Raw genomic sequence first — 23,389 nt, 5'->3', positions numbered from 1 at the left:
ATTTTATATTTATATTATTATAATTATGTCAATAAACAATGAAATTAAAAATTCAGAAACATCGTAAACACAAATTGAGAGAATAATTAACTGTTTAACAATCTTTATTACAAATACATACTCGACTGTTTACAAGAAACGTAATTATATATTAAAAAATAAAAAAAGCTTTTCTTAAATTTGCTTAAATATAATTTTTTTTATCTCAGCAACTAAAATGCACACTTTTTTAAGTGTATCTCCAGACAATGTTTATTTTGCGTAAAGTACAAAAACATAAAAAAAAAATAAATGAAAAAAATAAAATAATAAATGCTTTTTATAACGAACAAAAAAAAAATTTGTAATTATTTTGTACTATGACAAATATCATAAAATACTCTTTGTTTTTATTTTACATTATCCTATTTTTAAATCTTTATTCTTAAAGTTTCTAAATCTTTAATTTAAAAATTATTTCTTCTTAATTTACGATTCATATTTGCGAGATGATCCAATGTCTCTTCGCAAAATAATTCTTGATTCATTTTTGGCATTTTTCTTAACATTACTTCGAGATATGAACAAAATCGCTTTATTTCATCGTCCTCATCGTCCTCGTCAAGATTTTGCACTTCTGTTTGTTGCATCTGTCGAATGCAAACTCTTTTATAGGGTAATGGATTTTCCATGTGCCTCTGTAATATTGAACCATTTCTCATATTAATCTCCTCAACGACATCAACTTCCGAATCGGAAGATTCAATTGGCAGTTCACGTTTCATTGTGTCATCCAAAGAATGTCTGGGCGGAATGTAAAGCGGTTGCCTATTGTTTCTAATTTGCCCTCGTGAAACAACTGGAACTGGAATAATTTGTGTCGATTGTTCAATAACTTGATGATTTACCGCTGATTTCCTTTTCTTTGGTTGTTGCACTTTTGGCTCAGGAACGATAATATTTGATGATTGTGGTTTCATTGAATCGTCCAATGGCCTGTGAATAATTAGAAATTTAGTTTGTTTTCTAATTGACAAATATTTTTTTCTTTTTCAAATAATTTTTTTGACAAATTTTTGTAGAAGAAAATGTGAATTTTTTTCTGAAAGGAAAAAAATCATTTTTTCGAATTCTTTTTCTTTTTTCGAAAGGAAAAAAAAACTTACAGTTTAGAACGAGTGACAAGAAGGAAACTAAGATTAGGATAATATGGCCAATTGGAAGGATTTCCACCTTCAACTCTGCGTCTCTCGGAATTGAATTTGTGCCGAGTAGTAGACCATGTTGTTTTCGCCACTCCGGGTTTCAATCCTGTCATTAAAAAAGTATTTGTTAATAAATAATTTAAATGAAAGGTAAAAAAAACTGGGCTCGATCCAGTGAAAGTTATTTAATAACATTTTACTAAAAACTATAAATTAAAATTTTTCATAACTATAAAACATGAAGATATCGATCACTCCGAGTCTTCGACTCGGAGTGTTCGATTTCTTCATGTTTTATAATAATTTAAGATGGCCCAGTGATATAATCATTATTTTATATTAAAAGAATATTGTTAATTCAACTTCTTTAAAATTATTTTCATCTTTTCAATTCAATTATTATTTTTAAGATTAAATCAATTTTTATTAGAAAATTCTACTAGAATTCAATTATTTAAATACAAAAATTGATAATTTATTGAATGTTTCTTAAAATTCAATTGTCATATAGAATTTTATTATTTTTGAACAAAATTGCATTTATTTTTATGAATTTTATTAATCTTGAAAATAATTGAATTTCTCCAATAATTTTGTAATTTCTCCAAAATTAATTTTTTTTTAGTGTTTTTAACTGAATTTCTTCTATAAATCCATTATGTATAATAATATTTAAAAAAGTTCTTTAAAAATTTTCAAATTCATTTTCTTTCAATTCAATTTTATAAAATTTCAATTATCTATAAATTTAACTGAAATTCATATTTGAATTAATTTTCATTAGAAAATTCTCCGAGAATTCAATTATTTAATTGCAAAGATAAACAATTAATTTAATAATTGAATGTTTCTTAAAATTCAATTCTCATAAAGAATATTTTCAACAAATTTTTAAATAATTGAATTCTTTTGACGAATTTTAATAATTTTATTAAAAATAATTGAAATTCTGCAATGAGTTTTATTATTTGTGAAAATAATTAAATTTCTAAAAAGAATTTTATTATATTTACGAAAGTAATTGAATTGTTGGGAAGAAATTTATGCAAAGTTTGTAAATAATGGAATTCCTGTGAAATTTTTATTATTTTATGAAAATAATTAAACTTTATTTAAATGATTGAATTCTTTTGGAAAATTGTATTAAAATAATATTGAAAATCATTGAATTGAGAAAATCTTTGAAAATAATTGAAATTTTGCCAAGAATTTTATTACTTTGAAAATAATTTAGGGAATTTACAGACCTAGTTCGAGCCCTGAAGTAAATAAAAATTAGAAATAAGTGTAAAATACCCAATTCTTCGTCTACTTCGGTCCACAATCGTAGAAGAACCGCAGCATTTCGGTCCACTTTCGTTAGTCGATTGTCCCATAAAGGTTGACGTCTACGAACTGCATTGATAATTTTCAAAGTCTTATCTTTAGTGATTTGTTCCCCTTGCTCTTCGTCACTTGAACTCACAACATCCGGCTCCTCATATTGTCCTGGTCCCTTTTTAACACTACAATTTCTGGAGTGTCGTTTTTGATCCTTTGAATCCATAACCTTAATAAAGTTCAGTTCATAAATTTCCATATAGAACTATTCTATATTTTAATTGTAATTAAAATTAAATTAATTAATTGTAATTAAAAGTAAATTAAACTAATTAATTGTATTTAAAAATAAAAAAATTAAATTGTAATTAAATGTTAATCTTTTCTGAAAGTATTACAAAGAAAACTAATTCTTGTTTTAATTCTAATTGTAAAATTCCCACATAAAAAAATGATTACTATTATTTTTCACCAACAGGCAAATTTCAAGGACATATTTCTCCAATTACTTATGGGAACAACGAAAGTAAACAAAGATTAGATTCTAAGAAAAAAAAGAGAGAAGAAATTTCTAGTAGATTTATTCTTTAGAACATGAATTGTAGTACAAATTACAAAGTGCTGAATAAATTCATCTAAATGGTGTAAATATCGTAAATTTTTATTTGTCAGATATTTTTCTATGGGTTGACACCAGGTCCTTAAAAACATAAACACCCTTTGTTTTTCACTCACAATACTTTTAGTTTTCCAACAAAAATCCAATATTTAAACACATAAAAAAACAGTTGATTCTAATTTTTCTGAAATTAATTTTGTAAATTTGGAATTATACCAATTATACCGGCAAAATACTGGGAGAAAAGAAGCGTTTATAATTTATTACACGCTAAAGCACTTAAACTATAGTTTCCACTATAGTACTAAAATGACTTACCTTCTTTCTCGAAGACATTGTGTTTCACCGTTTAAAAATAAACTTACACACTAAGTAATTGAAACCTAAAAAAGGTGTAAAATAATTTTTTCAATAAAATAAGCGTCTCAATTTGATGAAATTCTTTTTTCCTTTAATAATACTAAACAATTTCATAAAACACACAAACTCTAGAGTCACCAACGCTCAATGAAATGCGACACTCGCGGGGTTTCCCCGAAGCTAACGGTAAATTTTAAAATGATAAGAAATTTACTAGATTGCAGTAAACTGCATTATCGACATCTGTCTACCGAAGCGAATGGCGCCAAAATTCAAAAGTTGAAATTCTCAATGAATTCTCAATTTTTTTAAAATACTGCTTTAAATTATTCATATTATTATTTATTAAATAATTATATTATTATTATTATTGTTATTATATAAGGTAATGTAGCAATTACTTACCTGAATTTAGAATCACTTTTTCGTAAATTAATTAATTTTCCCACATTCACAAAATTAATAAATTAATTAATAAATACAAAAAACAAACAAAATCGAAAAATTGCACTATTTTTATTTCTTGACAAACTAAAAATTCTCGATCTTTAAAGTAAGATTTCCAAAACAATAAAATATTTAGAAAAAAAAATATTTTTTTCAAGGAAAAAAGTCAGAATTCCTGTTTTAATTCTTTTTGGAAGAAATTGAAACGATAAATAAAGTGGCATTGTTGCAAACCATATATGTTCTTTCTCGTGTGTCATGGTTGTTAGCTACCATCAGATATAATTCTTTTATCCGCCCTACTTCCTCTTTACTAGTTGCTATTCGTATAAATTCACAATACAGGCTCGCAATTTGAAACTGAGCTCTAATAGTTACTTTCTGATTAAATGAAATTTTAGAAAATCACATATTAGAAAGTTAAGCAAAATAAATTTTTCGAATTTTATTGAAAAAAAAATTACACTCTTTAATTCTCAGAGTTTTTTTTTATTGATTAATTTTCATTTAATATTTTAATGAAAAAATATTATAATTAATTATTTAGTTAATTAATTTTATTTTACTTATTAAGTACCTAATATAATTAGTTAACTAGTTTAATAATTAGTTAATTAGTTTAATAATTAGTTAACTAATTTGATAATTAATTAACTAGTTTATTAATTAGTTAATTAGTTTAATAATTAGTTAACTAATTTATTAATTAGTTAACTAGTTTAATAATTAGTTGATTAGTTTAATAATTAATTAATTAGTTTAATAATTAATTAATCAGTTTAATACTTAGTTAATTAGTTTAATAATTAGTTAACTAATTTGATAATTAATTAACTAGTTTAATAATTAGTTAATTAGTTTAATAATTAGTTAACTAATTTAATAATTAGTTAACTAATTTAATAATTAGTTAACTAGTTTAATAATTAGTTAATTAGTTTAATAATTAGTTAACTAATTATTAAATAATTTATTTGAAATAATAAATTTAATTACTAACTTAATAATTAACTAAATTCATTAATTAACAAAATACCTAATTAATTATGTAATTAATTCCCCAATTAATTGACTAATTAAATGTTAAATTTATTATTTAACTAATTAAGTACACAATTAATTAAGTGAGCAATTAATAAATTTCCTGTTTAATTATCCAATTAATTACATAATTAATTAAGTATTTTGGTAATTAATGAATTTAGTTAGTATTTAATTTAGTTAGTATTTAAATTTATTATTTTAAATAAATTATTTATTAATAATTAGTTAAATAGTTTTTAAATTAGTAGTAATTAAATATGAAATTAATTATTTGACTAATTAAGTACAGAGTTAATTAAGTGAAGCAATTAATAAATTTTCTATTTATTCAATTAATTAATTATTTTTTCAATCATTATCATTTTTTATTTTAAACCAAAAGTTCGATATATAAATTTACACTTAACTATGAATTAATAATTATTCACCTAAGGGGCCGTCCATATATTACGTAACGCTAATTTTTGAAAATTTTGACCCCCCCCCCTCCCCCCATGTAACACGCTGTTACATACATTAGCGCCATTTTTTTGGCTTATCGTAACAAATAGCTTGACCCCCCCTCCCCCCAAAAAGTGTTACGTAATATATGGACGATCCCTAATTAGTAAATCAATTAAATTACTGAATTTACCATAATATTGGAAAGTTAATTTCAAATATATGGCGCAAATTAGAGAAAAAAAACCAAGTGAATTTCTAAATTGTAATAAACAAAATTTCTAAAAATTAATCAAAAGAGAATTTCTAGAAAAAAATGACGTAGAAAAATTCTTCAATGAAAGATAATTAAATATGTTGGATTAGAAAAATGTATTTAATTATCTTCGTTGAATTTTTAAGGAAGCAAGTCGGATATCTCTGTTGAGAAAAAAGAATAAGACTAATTATAATCAACCGAAGGAGAAGAATAGATAAGTTTTAATCGAAAAGCAATTGTTGCAGTGTCATTAAAACTTTCTCCTTTATCACACATTTGAAGACACTAACAGTCGTAAATTAAGCATCGGTTTAAAAATATAACCATCTTCTACATCGCACAATGGGCATTGAACTTTCACTGTGTATGTATAGTCATGTTAATCGACTTTTGTCTCATCAGAAAAATACCATTCGCGAGATTTGCGTTCATAAAATATCAATTTAAACCTTATTGGTCAATTGTTAAAAAAAAAATCGCGTTCTGTTCAATGAAACTGATTTCCAATTCCTTTTTCGAATTTCCATTTTTCTATTTTTTTTTTATTTTTTTTTGTATTTGTATTTTTTTATTTTACTTTTTTCACATTTATATTTTTCTATTTTTTCTATTTTCCTTTTTTCACATTTGTATTTTTCTATTTTTTGTTTTTGTATAGAAATACAAAATGTATTTTTGTATAGAAATACAAAAACAAAAAATAGAAAAATACAAATGCGAAAAAAGGAAAATAGAATAAATAGAAAAATACAAAAACAAAATAGAAAAATACAGATGAATAGAAATTTTCAATTTTCTCGTTATATAAAAAAATTTGAAATCGCGAACGTGACACAGAAAATTATTTACTTTCTCGATAATAATTATATATTCACAAGTGCGATTTTTAAAATTTCAGAATATGTAAACATATCACGCATGATATATACATTCATGTTTGATATGTCTCATATGGAATCTTTAGGTACTTTGAAATGCAATATTGAAAAACCGGTTGAGCAATGTCGTCTAGTAATCCCTATATATACACACAATATTCGAACAAATCTCGTCACAGAAGTAGAACTCTCAAAAGTCCCGCAAGTATCACGTTTTTCTTTATATATACACTTCCTAACGAGAAAAATTCCGTTAAGCACGCAATTTACGAATTCGAAAAAAATTGCAATTAAAAAAAAAAATTTCTAGTAGAAAGAGAAAAAGTTTATTGTTAAAATTTTTTGAAAAAATTAAAAATTTTACCGAATTAAAGTTACTTTAACTATTTTTTCTTTTTGATACACGAATAATTTTTTTAATTAATATTTTTTTCTATTTTATGCAAATAATTTTTTTGATGAATATTTTTTCTTTTTGTTACACGAATAATTTTTTTAATGAATATTTTTTTTATTATACGAATAATTTTTTTGTTATTAAAATTATCGCAAATAGAGGCTTGGTCTTCCCCTTCTTCGGACGAGTGGAAATTAAAAATTTGAGAAAGGCAAAATTTTATATTATATACTATAAATCCCAGATTTATAAATCATGAAGATTTAATATTTTGCAGAATATTCACTCTCCAAACAAGAAAATTTAATTCAACTTCATGTGTGTATATTCATAAATCGAATCAACATTTCATACAAGTCGTATAACTATCAAGTTTTGTATTTTAAACCAAAAAAAAAATTGAGATAAATAGCAAACTCTATTCTGCATTAAAGTTTAATAGTTTCATTTTGAAGTAATAAATTATAATCAAAAATAATTCATTCAACTTTAATTGAAAATAAATTTTTAGAAAACCAACTTTAGAGAAATAGTTAAATTTAAATTTTATCATTTCGAATTTTATCCAAAATTAGAGCAAAAAATCAAATTTTTTTTATAATTTTAGAATTCCTCGCGGAAATTCAATTATTTTCTTTTCAATTTTATTCAAATTTCTTGAAAGAATTCAATTATTTATTTTACAATTTTTAAATTATTCACAGAATTTCTATTATTATGAAAATTTTTAAAAATAATATTCTTTAAAAAAATTTAATTTTTGTTAAAATTTTAATAAACTTTATTGAAGTTTAATACAATTATTTGATAAAATTTTCCTCGAACGAAATTAATTACTTTCCAAATTTTTAATGAAAATAATACATAAAATTGAAGAAAATATTAAATTTTCACGATTTTGAAAAAAACTGGGGACTTTATAGTAGGTATAAAAATCGGAAATTAATTAATTTTTTGAATGTAAAGAGACTTACCGTTATTTGATTAATGCGTTCGTCGAGGATGTGAGCTTTTTCTAAGACAACTTCGTAGGCCATGATTCTGTCGTGAGCCGCACGGAATTCCAAGTGCATTGCTGACATGTCCCGATGAATTGCATTTGCTTTTTGGACTTCTTCAAGTCTGGATGACAAAGATTCCCATCTCTCTAGCAAACCTGAAAAACAAAAAAATCGGTTTTTTTTTATACAAAAAACTGTATGAAACAAGAATCAAAATTTCAATTTTCATCCCTATTCATATTCTATTTTTGAACACTCAAATCAATTAAATATTTTCCATGAAAATATTTCATTAAACAATTGAGGGGCTGGATGCTATAATGTGCTACGCGCCATTCACTTAACATGGCGCGTAACACATTATAGCATCCAGCCCCTCAATTAATTGCAATAAAATTTCAAAATATTTAATTTTTCGAATTTACAGGGCTCGGATCAGAATATTAATGGGGTGTAGAATGTAACAAAATATTTTTATGAAAATTATTTTATTTGTAGTTTTTTTTATTTGCAATGAGACACAAAAATAATTTTTAATCGTAAAAATTATTTTTTAATGCAAAAAAAAAAATACTTAAATGAATCGAATAATCGGTTTGATTATTATTTATTTAAAAATTTATTTTTTAATTTATTATTTTATTATTTAAAAAAAATTGTAATAAAATTGTACGCAAACATTTAATTATTTTCCAAAATAATAAAAATTTCACAGGAATTCAATTATTTACACATTTTTTATGAATTTCTTCGCAATTATTTCATTATTTTCATAAATAATAAAACTTTTTTAATGAATTCAATTATTTTGATAAAAAGTAATTAAAAATTCTAGAAAATAATAATTGAATTGAAATGATGAAAATAATTTTGAAGAAGTTACCTACAGTATAACAATATTCTTATAACATAAAATAATGATTTTATCACTCGTTCATATTTTATAACAATTTTTTATAAGTTGTTTAATTTCAAAAAGGTTTGAATTTGAAATTTTTGAAAATCTTAATTCCAATGGAAAAATAATAATAATTAATTATTTATTTAAAAAAAAAGTTTTTGATGTTTTCGAATAATTTAAAAGAAATTCGTAAATAAATGTAACAGAACTTTTTTTTTTTGAGTAAATTTTTTTCCTTTATTTTCTAAAAATTGAAAAAGTTTCAATTTCATTTTCAATTAAGATTTGTAATTGACAAATAGAATTTATAAACATTTTTTCCTTTATTTTTAGAAAACTTTGAAAATAATTGATTTTCTTGAGAAGAATTTTATTAACTAAATCTTGTAAGGAATTTTGTCAACATTTTTTTAAATAATAGAATTTTTAAAAGAATTTTATTTAAATTTTTCGAAATAATTGAATTTTTCAGAACTATTTTTTTCAATTCTCTGAATATATTTGAATTCTTTCGAGAAACTTTATTAAAAGATAAAAAATAATTGAATTGGTGCGAAGAAATTTATAAAAATTTGGTATAAGCAATTGACTTCCTGTGGAATTTTTATTAAAATTTTGTGTAAATAATTAAATTTCTTTGGAAAGTTTTATTAAAATAGTAGATATTAAAAATAATTTAAATGAGGGAAATTTTTGAAAATAATTGAAATTTTGCCAAGAATTTTATTAAATTTTTTGAAATTAACTGAATTTCGGAGAAGAATTTTATAATTTATAATGATAACTTAAATTTTGACGAGAATTTTTTAAAAAAATTTTGAACATAATTGAATTTATGCGAAGAAGTTTATCACTTTTGAAAAGAATTGAATTTCTGTAATCAGTTGTTCTTGAAATTTCTATTAAAGTTCATTAAAAATTAATGTTTTCAAAAATTTCAAATAATTGAAATTTAGTAAAATCTTTTTAAAATAATGGAAATTTAGTAAAATATTTTAAAAATAATTGAAATTTTATAAAATATTTCACAAATAATTGAAATTTAGTAAAATATTTTACAAATAATTGAAATTTATTAAGGATTTTTTTAAAAATAATTGAAATTTAGTAAAATCTTTTTAAAATAATAGAATTTTTGAATAATATAAAAAAATCGAATTTTTGGAGAATTTCAAAATTATAAATATGAAAATGATTTTTCCGCAATTTTAATAAGTGTAAAAAGTAGTTTTTAAAAAATTTTAATTTACTTCGTTTGAAAATAATTGAATCTTAAAAAAATTTGATAAAACAATTCAATTACTTTCAAAATTTGGAAATTAAAATTCGTTCCCGTGTAAAATAATAATTGAGATAAAAAATATTTTTATAACAAGAAAAAAAGTTAAACAAAATTAATAAAAAATAAAACAAAAATTTCAATCATTTAAAAAATTCAAAACTTTGCAGGAAAAGGAAAATTGATTTAAAATTTTTGAAAATGACCAACTCTTTATATATATAATTCACTTATAAGAAAATCCACTGAAGAAATTTACAGTTAAGATACAACAATGCTAAATACAAACAGATTCACACATATTAAAAAGCTACTTTATTCACATCGCTATAACATTATAACTTGCTAAGACTCTCGACTTTAAAAAGATTCCTCTGCCTTTAAAGGCTTCAAAAGACTTTTTAAAACTCCAGCTTCAAAGAGTTAGCGGTTCTCCACAGCAGAGATAGAAACATTTTCAACAATAAACCAATCAACAATGTATATATTGTAAATTATCATCACTCCCGATGTGAAAAATAAAATCCTTTCTCTTCTTTTCTCTCCAACTTCTTTGTAAATAGTTTATAACAATCCTTTTTTTTCCCAACATTAAAATAAACGACTCTATTTAAATCCAACGATCTACAAAAATGTATAGGAAAAAAATAGCTTCGATTTACTCGAGGCATTTGCGTGTTTGTATTTGTTTTGTTTTTTTGTTTTGTTTTTGTTTTCTTGTATAAGGTAGTTTTTATAAAATTCTTAGAGAGAATTTCTTCACCTGGTTAAATCACGTCCTCGAAACAAGTATCGAAGAAGACCGTGACCATTTATAAGGAAACCTGTGACCCTGACCATTTAAGAGCACAAAGAATGTTTTTGAATTCTTAGACACTGAGCGAGGCAATATATAGATCAAGCGGTTTTTATATCCTATTCTTGGCAATTTTATTCGAAATGTTTATAAAATTTATAGATAATAAATAAGAGAGAAAAAATTATAAGCACGCGATATTCTCAACTAAACGAATTTCACGCTGGATTTGTATATAGAAGCTTTTTTCTGGCTTCTTTGACCCTTTTTGACATTTTTAAATTTTACGCTCAAGTTTTATCTTTTCTGCGCGCAAAAAAAGAAGGAAAACTAACTAAAATTTTTAACGACTAATTTAACTGTCAAGTATTTATAAAAATTTATATTTTATATTTTTGAGGAAAAAAATTTAAGTACTTAAAAAGATTTATGATTAATTATTAAATTAATTAATTTAAATTATTAACAATTAATTGCAAGCTTAAAGCAATTTATCAATTAATTAAAAAATTTGTACAATTAATTGGAAACTTTGACAATTAATTGAGAGTATATAAGAAATTACTTAAAAACTTTAAGAACTAATTCATAATTTTAACAATTAATTGAAAACTTAAACAGTTAATTAAAAATTTGTACAATTAATTAGGAATTTTTACAATTAATTGGAAATTTTTTTAATTATTTGTAAACTTTAGCAATTAATTGAAAATTTTAACAATTAATTGGAAACTTTAACAATTAATTAAGAACATAAGCAATTAATTGAAAACTTTTAGAACTAATTGAAAATTTAAAAATGAATTGAAAACTTTAACAGTCAATTAAAACATTTAACAATTAATTGGTAATTTTACCATTAATTGAAATTTTTTGAAAACTTTAACAATTGACAATTTTTACAATTAATGGAAAACACTACAAATAATTGAAAACTTTCACAAATAGTTAAACATTTTAAAAATGAATTGGAAATTTCAACAATAAATTTTTTAACATAAATAATTAATAATTGGAAATATATCAATTATAACTGAATTATATTAAACAGTTATTTTAAAAATTAAACAATTCATTGAAGTATTTATCAATTAATTATTAAAAATAATTGAAAACTTTAACAATTAATTGAAAATTTTAATAATTAATTGAAAGCAAAAAAATTTATTTAAAAATTATAATTTAGAATTGGAAATTTTAATAATTAATTGAGAATTTAAACAATGAATATTGTAAACTTTAATCGAAAGAAAAATTAAACAATTAAGTAATTTTCAATTTAATCAATTAATTATCAATTTGATCAATTAATTTAGAAATAAAACAATTGATAAATCACGAAATTGACTAAAAATTAAAAAATCAAATTCATAATTAATTCAATTATTTTGGCAAATTTATCAATTTTTTAAAAAGTTCATAAATAAAAAAATTCACCAATAAATTGTTTACTTCATTTTATAATAAAAAAAAATATTGTCAGACGTAATAACTTTTTTATTAAATTTGTTAAATAATTATATTGTCTGAAAAGAAATTTTGCAAATAAATCTTTCAAGTTATTGAAAGCAGAGTAAAAAATACGCAAAAAAGGGAATAGAGACACTAAAAATCGATAGAAACAACTTATTTCTAGGGAAAGTTTAATAAATTATTTTAGAAGTAACCACGCATCATTATCTAATGACTAAAAAGAATGTGGTTCACACTTGACTTAAGAAAGTGGAGAGAAAATGTTGGAAAGTATTAGTTTTTTAAATTAAATTAATTGCGAAAAAAAATTTAATAATTAACGTATACAAGTAAATGGAAAAGAATTAGAATCTAAAATAAAGTGTCAATAATGTACTTTTTAATTTATAATAAAAAATTGCAATTTTTTATTTTTTAAACTATTTTTTAAAACAATTTCTAACTATTATAAACTATAATAAACTATAATAAACTATTTTGAACTATTGTAAACTATTTTGAACTATTTTGAACTATTTTAAACTATTTTGAACTATTGTAAACTATTTTGAACTGTTTTAAACTATTTTGAAATATTGTAAACTATTTTGAACTATTTTGAACTATTTTAAACTATTTTGAACTATTTTGAACTATTTTAAACTATTTTGAACTATTTTGAACTATTTTTTAAACCAAGTCGTAAAATATTAATTTTAATTAATTAGCTTCCACTTAGATAATAATTAATTAATCATTTACAAAACAAACTAAATTGCAAAATACGAAAAAATATTAATTAATTTAAAAATATTAATTTTAATTAATTAGCTTCTACTCAGATAATAATTAATTAATAATTTACAAAACAAACTAAATTGCAAAATACGAAAAAATATTAATTAATTTAAAAATATTAATTTTAATTATTTAGCTTCCACTCAGATAATAATTAATTAATCATTTACAAAACAAACTAAATTGCAAAATACAAAATATTACTTTCAATAGAGCAATAGTTTAATCATTTGAACAAACTAATTATTTTTTTAAAAAAAGCCAGATACAAATTAATTTTATCATAATTATCCTGAATTAATCTATTTATCATCTGTAACTATGTTATCGTTTACAATTACTTATATTTATTCGATCGAGAATAACTAATTACTCGAAATGTTGATATAATTAAAAGTTCATTCCAATAATTATTCTTGTTACTATAGAGGAAATATCATTATAATCGTGAAATAAATTTTTTAATTGCACTTGGCAGTGGATAGGTCAGTAGTTATAGGGAAAGAGGACACAGTTTAAATATATACGACAGTCAGTACGGAATTGCTATACTGGCCTAAATTTCAAATGGAAATAACTTTATTTTCGATATATTTATTTCCCAAAGCTTTCATTGATAGACAAAAATTTTCTATTCAACGTTCTTAATATGATCAGAAATGATTAGAATTGATATGAAATCTTGTATTTAAAGATAAACTGTATTAATAATTTAATATATAAAGTCATAGAATGATAAACGATAAATAAACGAAAAAAAAGAGTCACGGGGATTTTTTATTTCTATACGAAAATTTTTGTCACGTTTCTTTGCATTTTAATTATTTTCTGTATTATTATTATCATTATTTTTATTTTTAATAAAAAAATAATAAATAATATTTTTAGTATTATTATTATTATTTTTTTTTTTATTTTATTTTTATTATTTTCACTTTTATTATTTTTATTTCGTAGAATAAATAAAAGAAGTAAAATCAAAAAATTTTCTTTATTAAAGAATATCGTTTTACGACAAACGAAATAAAATAATAAAAAAAAAATAGTACAAAGAAAATAAAATCATAAAATGATAAATGATTGTATAGCTTTCAGAAAAAAATTTCTCTAATTATGTTGAGACAATAATTAGTTTTGAAATTATTTTTTTGTGAATTAATTTTTCGACAAATTATTTCCAATTTAATAAAATTAAAAACCGATTAGAAAAAGGATATATCTGAGCAGCACTTATTTTTTTCTATTTTGAAATAAAAAAGCTATTTTACAGACAGGTTCACCAACGAGATTTTCAACTCGTTTTCATTTTTAAGCTTTGACATGAGAGTTCTTTCCTCAATTAATTTTCTCCCTATAGCAAACGTATGAAAAAAAGAACGAAACTGTTCAAGTGGATCATTTTGAATCTAAAAACTGGTTTTAGTTACACTGATGAATTTTCTCATATAAAATCTCATTACAAACTTCATTTTTCATTTTATATTTTATATCTCAAGAGTGAAATGGGAATTTTTTACGATTGCAATTGTTTACAACAAAAACAACAACAACAACAAAAAATATGTATAAACTCGTAAATTAAAATAACGAATAACAAAAATGACAAATTGATAAAAAAAGACTCGTAAATTTAAACAAATTACAAAACAAAAACTTATAATTAAGTTGAATAACAAAAATAGTAATGTAATAATTTAAATTACCATAAAATTTTTCAAACAAAAAGTTAATTATTTACAAAAATCCTAATAAAATCCTTCGCAAGAATTCAATTGTTTTTACAAGAAGTAATATTTCTCAAAAAAAATTCAACTATTTAAAAAGTAATAAAATTCATTGCAATAATTCAATTATTTTCATAAATAATAAATCGATTTTTCGGTAATTCATTTTGAAATCAATTTCTATTAGAAAATTCTAGAAGAATTAAATTATTTAAATTAAAAAATAAATAATTTATTGAATAATTGAATATTTATTAAAATTGAATTCTCATAAAGAATTTTATAAAGAAATTTTTAAACAAATGAATTCTTTTGATAAATTTTAATAAAATTTGTAAGAATAATTACATTTTTCGAGGATTTTGATTTAAATTGTATTAAAAATAATTAAAATTCTGCAATGAGTTTTATTATTTATGATAATGATTGAATTATTACGAAGAATTTTATAACAAATTTAAATAATTGATTTTTTTCAAACAAATTTATGTCATTTTTTTTAAATAATTGAATTCTTTTGGGAAATTTTAGTAAAATAATAAAAATTAAAAATCATTGAATTAAGAAACATTTTTGAAAATAATTGAAATTTTGCAACGAATTTTATTAAAATTTTTGAAAATAATTGAATTTTGGCAAAGAATGTTGCTATTTATAAAGATAATTGAAATCTTGTCGATAATTTTTAAAAAATTTGAAAATAATTGAATTTCTACGAATAATTTTATTAGTTTTAAAAGTAATTCAATTCTTGTGATTAATATTGCTATTTATAAAAATACCTAATTGAATTTTGCAATGAATTTTATTATTTGTAAAGATAATTGAAATTTTGACGAGAATTTTTGTTTAATTTTTGAAAATAATTGAAATTGTGCCAAGAATTTTATTAAAATTTTTAAAAATAATTGAATTTCAGAGAAAAATTTTATTATTCAAAAGATAATTGAAATTTTGACACGAATTTCATTCAAATTTTTAAAAATAATTGAATTTCAGAGAAGAATTTTATTATTTATAAAAATAATTGAAATTTTGATGAGAATTTATTTAAATTTTTAAAAATAATTGAATTTCGCAAAAGAATTTTATTATTTAGTAAAATAATTGAAATTTTGCCAAGAATTTAATTAAAATTTTTAAAAATAATTGAATTTCGGAGAAGAATTTTATTATTCATAAAAATAATTAATATTTTGACGAGAATTTTTGTTTAATTTTTGAAAATAATTGAAATTTTGCCAAGAATTTTATTAAAATTAAAAAACAATTTAATTTCGAAGAAGAATTTTATTATTTATAAAGATAATTGAAATTTTGATGAGAATTTTTTTTAATTGTTGCAAATAATTGAAATTTTGCTAAAAATTTTATTAAAATTTTTAAAAATAATTGAATTTCGGTGAAGGATTTTATTATTAATGAAAATAATTGAATTCTTGAAAAGAACTTTGTTAAATTTTTTTAAATAATTGAATTCTTGAGACGAATTTTATGAAAATTTTTTTAAAATAATTGATATTTTTCGAAAAATTTTATGAAATTTTGTATTTTAAATAATTGAATTTCTGTGAAAATTTTATTACTTTTAAAAATAATTGAATTATTTCGAAGAAATTTATTAAAAATTTTGAAAATAATTAAATTTCTAGAATCATTTATAACTTTTCCAAAATTCAATTTTTTTTATTATTTTTAACTAAAATTCTTCTATTAATCACTAGAAAAAAAAATTAAAATATAAATAATATAAATAAATATATTATAAATAATTTATAAGTCATAATTTTATGTCTTAGTTCTTGAAAAATTAAGTTATTGAAAAAGAAATTATTCTCAAAATGAAGATTCAGAAAATTAAGATAATTAAAAATTAGAAAAATAATTTGGAAATCAATAAATAAATGAATGAAACATTAAAAACTAAAAAAATCAAATGAATATTATCGTTCAGTTTCCCAACAAATCTTGTTTCGGTTCACATTATAAAAAAGGAAAGGATTTCCTTGAGTTGCAATGCGTAAAGTCAATGTTGACTGGTTTTCAGTCAATGGCAATGAACTTAAGATTGATATTTTGCATCTGTATAGTACATACACAGGTATTTACCTACAATATTTTCTTCAAGTTTTATTTCCGATATTGTAAATCATTAACGGCATCGGCAGTATGGATCATCGATTGATTTATACTCGTATGTATTATATATACGCAATATTAAACAATTTCTAATCGAAATATGATGAGATCATATCTAAAAATGCTGAGATTAATGAAAAGACACTCCTTAAGGTGATTCTGATCTCTTCTCTTTATAACATTGAAACCTACACGCGCACATAAGGCGGATAACCTGATTTGCTCTCTTCAAGTATCTGATGGATATTTTCTATCATAATAAGATGCCACTTTAATATATTATATATGTCAGATGAGACGATACATATTTACAAAAGGAAAGCGAGAAAAAAACTCAGTCATTCAATTTATAATCGTAGCAAAAATATATATGCGCAATCTGATGCGGCAAAAACATCATTTTTTGCAGCGAAAGAAATTTTTTTTTTAATAATTTAAATTTAATTCAAATTTAATCCTAATTTTACAATTTAAATTTAATTTTAATTTATAATTTCTTTTCGTCAAATTTTTTTGCGCTAAATAAATATTTATATTTGTCTTATTTGATCTTGAACTATTTTTGGAAATCCTTTCTGCCTGTAAAAAATAAAATTACTTGTCTAAAACAGAATTTTCCGTATAATCAAAGTTTATACAAATTTATGTTTAATATATTTATTTAAATTCATTAAATAAATATTTTTCGCAAATAAACTTGACACTAAAATGGAATCCAATGAAAGTTTATCTAATGTAAATAATTATTCATTTGTTTTTAATAAATATTTGCTGACAATAAAAATTTGAGTCAATGATAAATTTAACGGAAAACATTTTACAGCAAATATTTATTTAACGCAAATAACTATTCTTATTTGCTGCTTCAATAAATATTCATTTGTTGATAATAAAAAATTTTTGTAGTTGAAATTTATTTTCATAATTTACTCACTTTTAATCAATTATATTTATAATTAATTAATTGTATTTTTGAAACTAATTATAATTTTTTAACCAATTATTATTAACTAATAATTATAATTATGTAGCTTAATAATTATAATTAGTTACAAAATTACAATTATTAAACTACCTAATTATAATTATTTAATGATTCTAAAAATTCTTACGTTTCAATGAACGACGATATGTTTTTTACTCCATTTAATTTGCATTTAAAAAAAAAAATATTTTTGTGTTAAAAATATTAAAATTTATTAAATTAAATTTTAACTGAATGAAAATATTTATCATGAATAATAACAAAAAAAATTATATCACTTTTTATTTCATTTAGTAAATTAAAAGAAAATTTAAACAGAAAAACCATTTTTTTCACTTGAACGCTAAGAACTTTTGGGAAATACTATTTATCTAATTATAATTATTTATTATAATTATAATAATTATAATAAATATTTAAATCGAATGCAAATACCTATTCCTTGTTAAGAATAAAAATTAATTAATTTAGTCATTCATAACTGTTAATAAATACCAATCATAACTGTTAATTACAAATTGCTACCAATTAATAAAATACTATCAGCAATTAATAACCAATTAATGCCCACTGACAGATAATTATTACCAGTAGATATTTTATTCCCTCACTAATAAATCTTATTACAAATATTTAATTTCCCCCACTAAGTGAATTGTTTACATAAAAAAAATAGTCATAAATATTAAATATTTTGCAACTTCTAGCAAAATTTCTATGAATAACCCACACGTGAATTATATAGTTTCTTATCTACCGACCACACAAATTTATATTATGCAGAAAACAAATTAGCAAATTGCCAAGAAATTATTACGTACATGAACTTTCAGTAAAATCCTCAGCCTTACTGTCAGTTTGAACAAACATTTTTTTCCCTAACGAAGCAACTTGAAGATCCATTAAAAAGCCGAGCGAAAAAGAAATCACAAAATCGTTAATTTTTTCCAAAAATCTCCATTTTTCACTATAAGAACTCACTAATCAAATATACATGAACGATTAATCACTTTTTTTGTCGACAGGGATTTTTTTGCACAGTTTGTCATTTTTTTCTGCTAAAAATTTCGTGAGTGTTTTTTTTCGCCCTTTTCGTCACTGTTTTTTTTTTTAAATCTCACTAAATCTCGACACTTTTTTCTGCTAAAATCTCGTCACTGTGATTAATTTTCTCAAAAAAAAATTCTTGTCACTGAGATTAATTTTCTCCCAAAAATCTCGTCATTGTAACTAATTTTCTCCCAAAATTCTCGTCTGTAAATTTATTTCTCTCTCAAAAATCTCGTCACTGTAATTAATTTTCTCTCAAAAATCTCGTCGCTGTAATTAATTTTCTTCCAAACTTCTCGACACTTATTTTTTTTCTCCCAAAATCTCGTCACTGTTAATTTTTTTCTTCCCAAAATTCTCACCACAATTAAATTTTTTTCTTCCCAAAAATCTCGTCACTGTAATTAATTTTCTCCCAAAATTCTCGCCACTGTTAAATTTTTTTCCTCCCAAAAATTTCGTCACTAATTTTTTCCTCCAAAAATCTCTTCACTATTTTAATTTTTTTCCTCTTTTTTTCAGGCAAAAAAAAGAAAATCGAGAGGCGAGATTAACGCGTGACGACGACGATGATGATGACAGTAGTTGTTTACTGGACGACAAGAAGAATAATACTGACAAAATGAAAGGTGGTGTTGGAGGAAAACACGCGTGCTTATGTCACACTTCTCAAGATACGATTGAATGTCTCTCGCTGAGTAAATCGCGCGCAAAGTGATCTTTATACATTTCTCTAACTATACATAAACGAGCATTGCCAGTGTTTGTCTCGCTGTCAGTTTAAAACTGTAATTTGTGGAGACTGTTTTGCGGTGACTGTCGACCATATATACGAGATAATAAAACTCGTTTCGCACGAGAGTTGTGGAAAAGATGCGCGCAAGACGCAAGAGAGAGAGAAAAGAAGTACAACAACACCAGAATTGCAAAAGTACAATCTTTTATACACAGAGTCTCTCTCAAACTATATACAACAGAACTAACTAATAGGTGGTTGAACCAGAATCACTCGCGAAGCGAAGCAAAAGTTTCCGCGCTAATATACGAATCGTCGCGTTCACCACCGAATTCAATCGAAAACACACGAATCAATCGTCTCGTTTGTATTCGCCAGTGCTCGTCAATTTCCGTCCCTTATTTCGAAAAACGAAACAGTAGTGCTGGGAATATTTAAATTCGAAATTAGAAAAGAAGGAAAATTTAGGGGAAAAAAGTTAAAAGACAGAAAGGAAAACGAAGGAAGAAAAATAGAAAAGTAGAAAAGAAAAAGAAAAGTAGAAAAAAAGAAGAGGAGTACAGAATAAAAGCAGAAAGAAGAAAAAAGAAGAGTAGAAAAAAAGAAAAGTAGAAAAAAAGAAGAGGAGTACAAAATAAAAGTAGAAAGAAGAAAAAAGAAGAGTAGAAAAAAAGAAAAGTAGAAAAAAAGAAAAGGAGTACAAAATAAAAATAGAAAGAAGAAAAAAAGAAAAATAGAAAAAAAAGAAGAGGAGTACAAAATAAAAGTAGAAAGAAGAAAAAAGAAGAGTAGAAAAAAAGAAAAGTAGAAAAAAAGAAGAGAAGTACAAAATAAAAGTAGAAAAAAGAAAAAAAGAAGAAAAAGACAAGAAGGAAAAAAGAAGAGAAGAAAAAACGAAAACAAAGGAGATTAAGAGCGATTATTGGAAGAAATTACCTCAAGGAATAAAAATGAAAAATTGTAAATTTTTTTTCTCAAAAGAAACTCGTTTCTCCCTGAATGAAATAATTTAGATTAGATTAAATAGTAGGTTGTGCTAAATAAATCGGCTTGCTCGACAAACACGCACAGTATTTATAAGACAAGATTTACGAAACGTTTGTACCCGGTGCAATGATCTGGCACTCGTCCTCCTACACAATTTTGGCTACACATTCACTTTTCTTCTTATTGCACATGATATCGATTTAAAGTACACAGTCACATTTTTTTAAACCGCGATATCAATCTCCCTTTTATTTTTCCTAACGGTATATATTCTCCCAAAGTGCATTCTTTTTTTCCTCCAATAATTTCATAACTTTATTCCTTGTACGTATATATATACGAAAGAATACTTTTTTAAAGAAAAAATTCTTTTGGCAAATTTTTTCATGTATTTATATCGCCGAGTTTTTTTTTATTTTGAGATAGAAAATTAAATTTTTCAAAAAATTTGTATTTAAAATCAGAAGAAAAATCTAATTAACTACTACTTGCTGTTTATTATTTTCAAAAATTTTAATTAAATCGGAATTCAATTATTTTTGTGAATAATACAATTCTAGAATTCAATTATTTTCATAAATATAAAAAATCCCCGGAGAAATTCAATTGTTTCAAATGTACAATTTTTGAAAAATTTCTAAGAATTCAATTATTTTTTTTCTAATTTAAAAGAAAATTTGGTGAAATAATTCTATTTTCGAAAATTTTAAGAAATTTCTCAAATAGATTTCAATTATTTTAACAAGCAGTTAAATTCTGGTATTATTATAAAGTAATAAAATTCTGGAAGTCAATTATTTTTATAAATAATAAAATTCTTCACTGAAATTCAAATGCTATTAATTCAATTTTAATAAAATTTTTCGCAGAAATTCAATTATTTAAGAAAAATTTAATAAAATTTTTCACAGGAATTAAATTATTTTTATAAATTTTAAATTGTTGAATTCAATTTATTTATTTAAAAAATTTTAAATTTTAAATTCTACAAAACAATTTCAAATTCTTTCCAGAAATTTTAAATAATTTCTTCGCTAGAATTGAATTATTTTCATAAATAACAAAAATTCTTCGCAGAAATTCAATTATTTTCTATTCAATTTTTTTTAAATTTCTCGAAAGAATTTAATTTAATTATTTTTATAATTTTACAATTCTTCGCTGAATTCAATTATTTTCTTTTGCAATTTTATTAAAATTTCTCGAGAAAACTGAATTATTTTTATAATTTTAAAATTATTCACAAAAATTCAATTATTTTCAAAATATTTGTAATAATATTCTTTGGAAAAATTTCATTTTTATTAACATTTTAATAAAATTCATTAAAGAAATTTGACCATTTTCAGAAATAATAAAATTCTTAGCTAGAATTAAATTGTTTTTAATGGTTTAAATAACATTCTTTGCAACAATTCAATTATTCCCGAAAATAGTAAATTTCATCGCAGGAATTGAATTATTTTCAAAACAATTTTAATAAAATTTCTAGAAAAAGAATTGAATTATTTTTCATATTTTTAAATAAAATTCTTTGCAAGAATTCAATTATTTTTAATATTTTTAAATGAAATTCTTTGCAAGAATTCAATTATTCTTGACAATTTTAATAAAGTTTTTCAAAAAAAATTAAAATTTTGTTAAAATTTTTTTAATTAATTCAATTATTTCAAAAAATGTTAATAAAATTTTTCGAAAGAATTCAATTATTTTGATAAAAATAATAAAATTCTTCTCACGAATTAAATTATTTCAGATTAAAAATTTTGAAAGTTACAACTTTTTTTAAACAAAAAAGTTATCTTTTAAAACTAAGAAAACTTCTTCTCGAAATTTCTAAATCAAAATTAAAATAATTTAGTGAATATTTGAACTAATTAGAACAAATGTGATATAGAATTTCTAGAAGTTAATTTTTTTAAATTAATTTCCGTTATTATATAATCTTCAAAATATTAAATTAGAATTTCACTCATTTCAAAATTCAAAACATTTAGAAGGGGAAATTACAAAAAAAATAGGAAATAGTAAACCAAACTTAATATTATAAATATTAATTTTTCTGCAAACAAAGTAGTTTCCTTCTAACAATTTTTAATTATCTAAACACTCTTCATTCAAAAAGAATTGCGAAATTGGAAAAATTCAATTTTGAAACTTTTCGCTAATAATTCCTTGACTAAGAAAAAAAATACCAAAGAGTATATTTGAAAAATCCAATTCGAAATTTTTCGCTGAAAAGAATCCTTGACTAAAAAAACGAAAGAGTATTATTTGAAAAATTCAATTTAGATCAATTTCAATTTCACCCAAAAAAAATCCCTAACAAAAGAAAACAAAGAATATATATTTGAAATCAATTGCAAATTAAATGCAATCTAAAAATAAAACCTGGCTGATTTTTTTCTCCACTTCCTACAAAGATTTATCTACTTATTTCATTAAATACTTTTCAAAAAAAAAAAAAAAAAATTTCCAATAGGAATTATTCTTTTTTCCTCAACAACTGATAAGATAATTCCTATAGATTGAATACTGAGAATTGAATAGAGAGACGACTTATAGAGAGAAGTAAATCGACGAGAGATTATA

At 22.0% G+C, this 23,389-nt stretch overlaps 2 protein-coding genes across 3 annotated transcripts in view; both read right to left on the bottom strand.

The window, feature by feature from the left end:
- Nucleotides 1-23,389, bottom strand: part of LOC122510281 — a 209,588-nt gene that overhangs the window by 44,384 nt on the left and 141,815 nt on the right. For both annotated transcript variants that reach the window (XM_043624799.1, XM_043624800.1), the window contains exon 16: nt 7,924-8,105. In XM_043624799.1, coding sequence (XP_043480734.1) covers nt 7,924-8,105 — 182 coding nt within the window. The remainder of the gene's footprint in view (nt 1-7,923; nt 8,106-23,389) is intronic.
- On the bottom strand, nt 87-3,638 carry LOC122510286. The gene is made up of 4 exons (XM_043624811.1): nt 3,442-3,638; nt 2,481-2,733; nt 1,146-1,290; nt 87-975 (listed from the first exon to the last, which is right to left on the bottom strand). The coding sequence occupies exons 1-4, from the start codon at nt 3,457-3,459 to the stop codon at nt 447-449; spliced, it is 945 nt and encodes a 314-aa protein (XP_043480746.1). The 5' UTR covers nt 3,460-3,638; the 3' UTR covers nt 87-446.

Source organism: Leptopilina heterotoma, unplaced genomic scaffold (assembly GCF_015476425.1).
Source record: "Leptopilina heterotoma isolate Lh14 unplaced genomic scaffold, ASM1547642v1 Lhet_68, whole genome shotgun sequence".
In the NCBI taxonomy this organism is placed as follows: domain Eukaryota; kingdom Metazoa; phylum Arthropoda; class Insecta; order Hymenoptera; family Figitidae; genus Leptopilina; species Leptopilina heterotoma.
Note: the sequence above shows the minus strand (reverse complement) of the source record. Positions and strands in the feature narration are given on the sequence as shown.

Excerpts from the sequence above, each read along its gene's own strand:
- LOC122510286 (XM_043624811.1), bottom strand. Across the intron at positions 1,291-2,480 it reads CGAAGTAGACGAAGAATTGG|GATTGAAACCCGGAGTGGCG; the intron begins GTATTTTACACT and ends TTTTAATGACAG. Across the intron at positions 976-1,145 it reads CTTGTCACTCGTTCTAAACT|GCCATTGGACGATTCAATGA; the intron begins GTAAGTTTTTTT and ends AATTATTCACAG.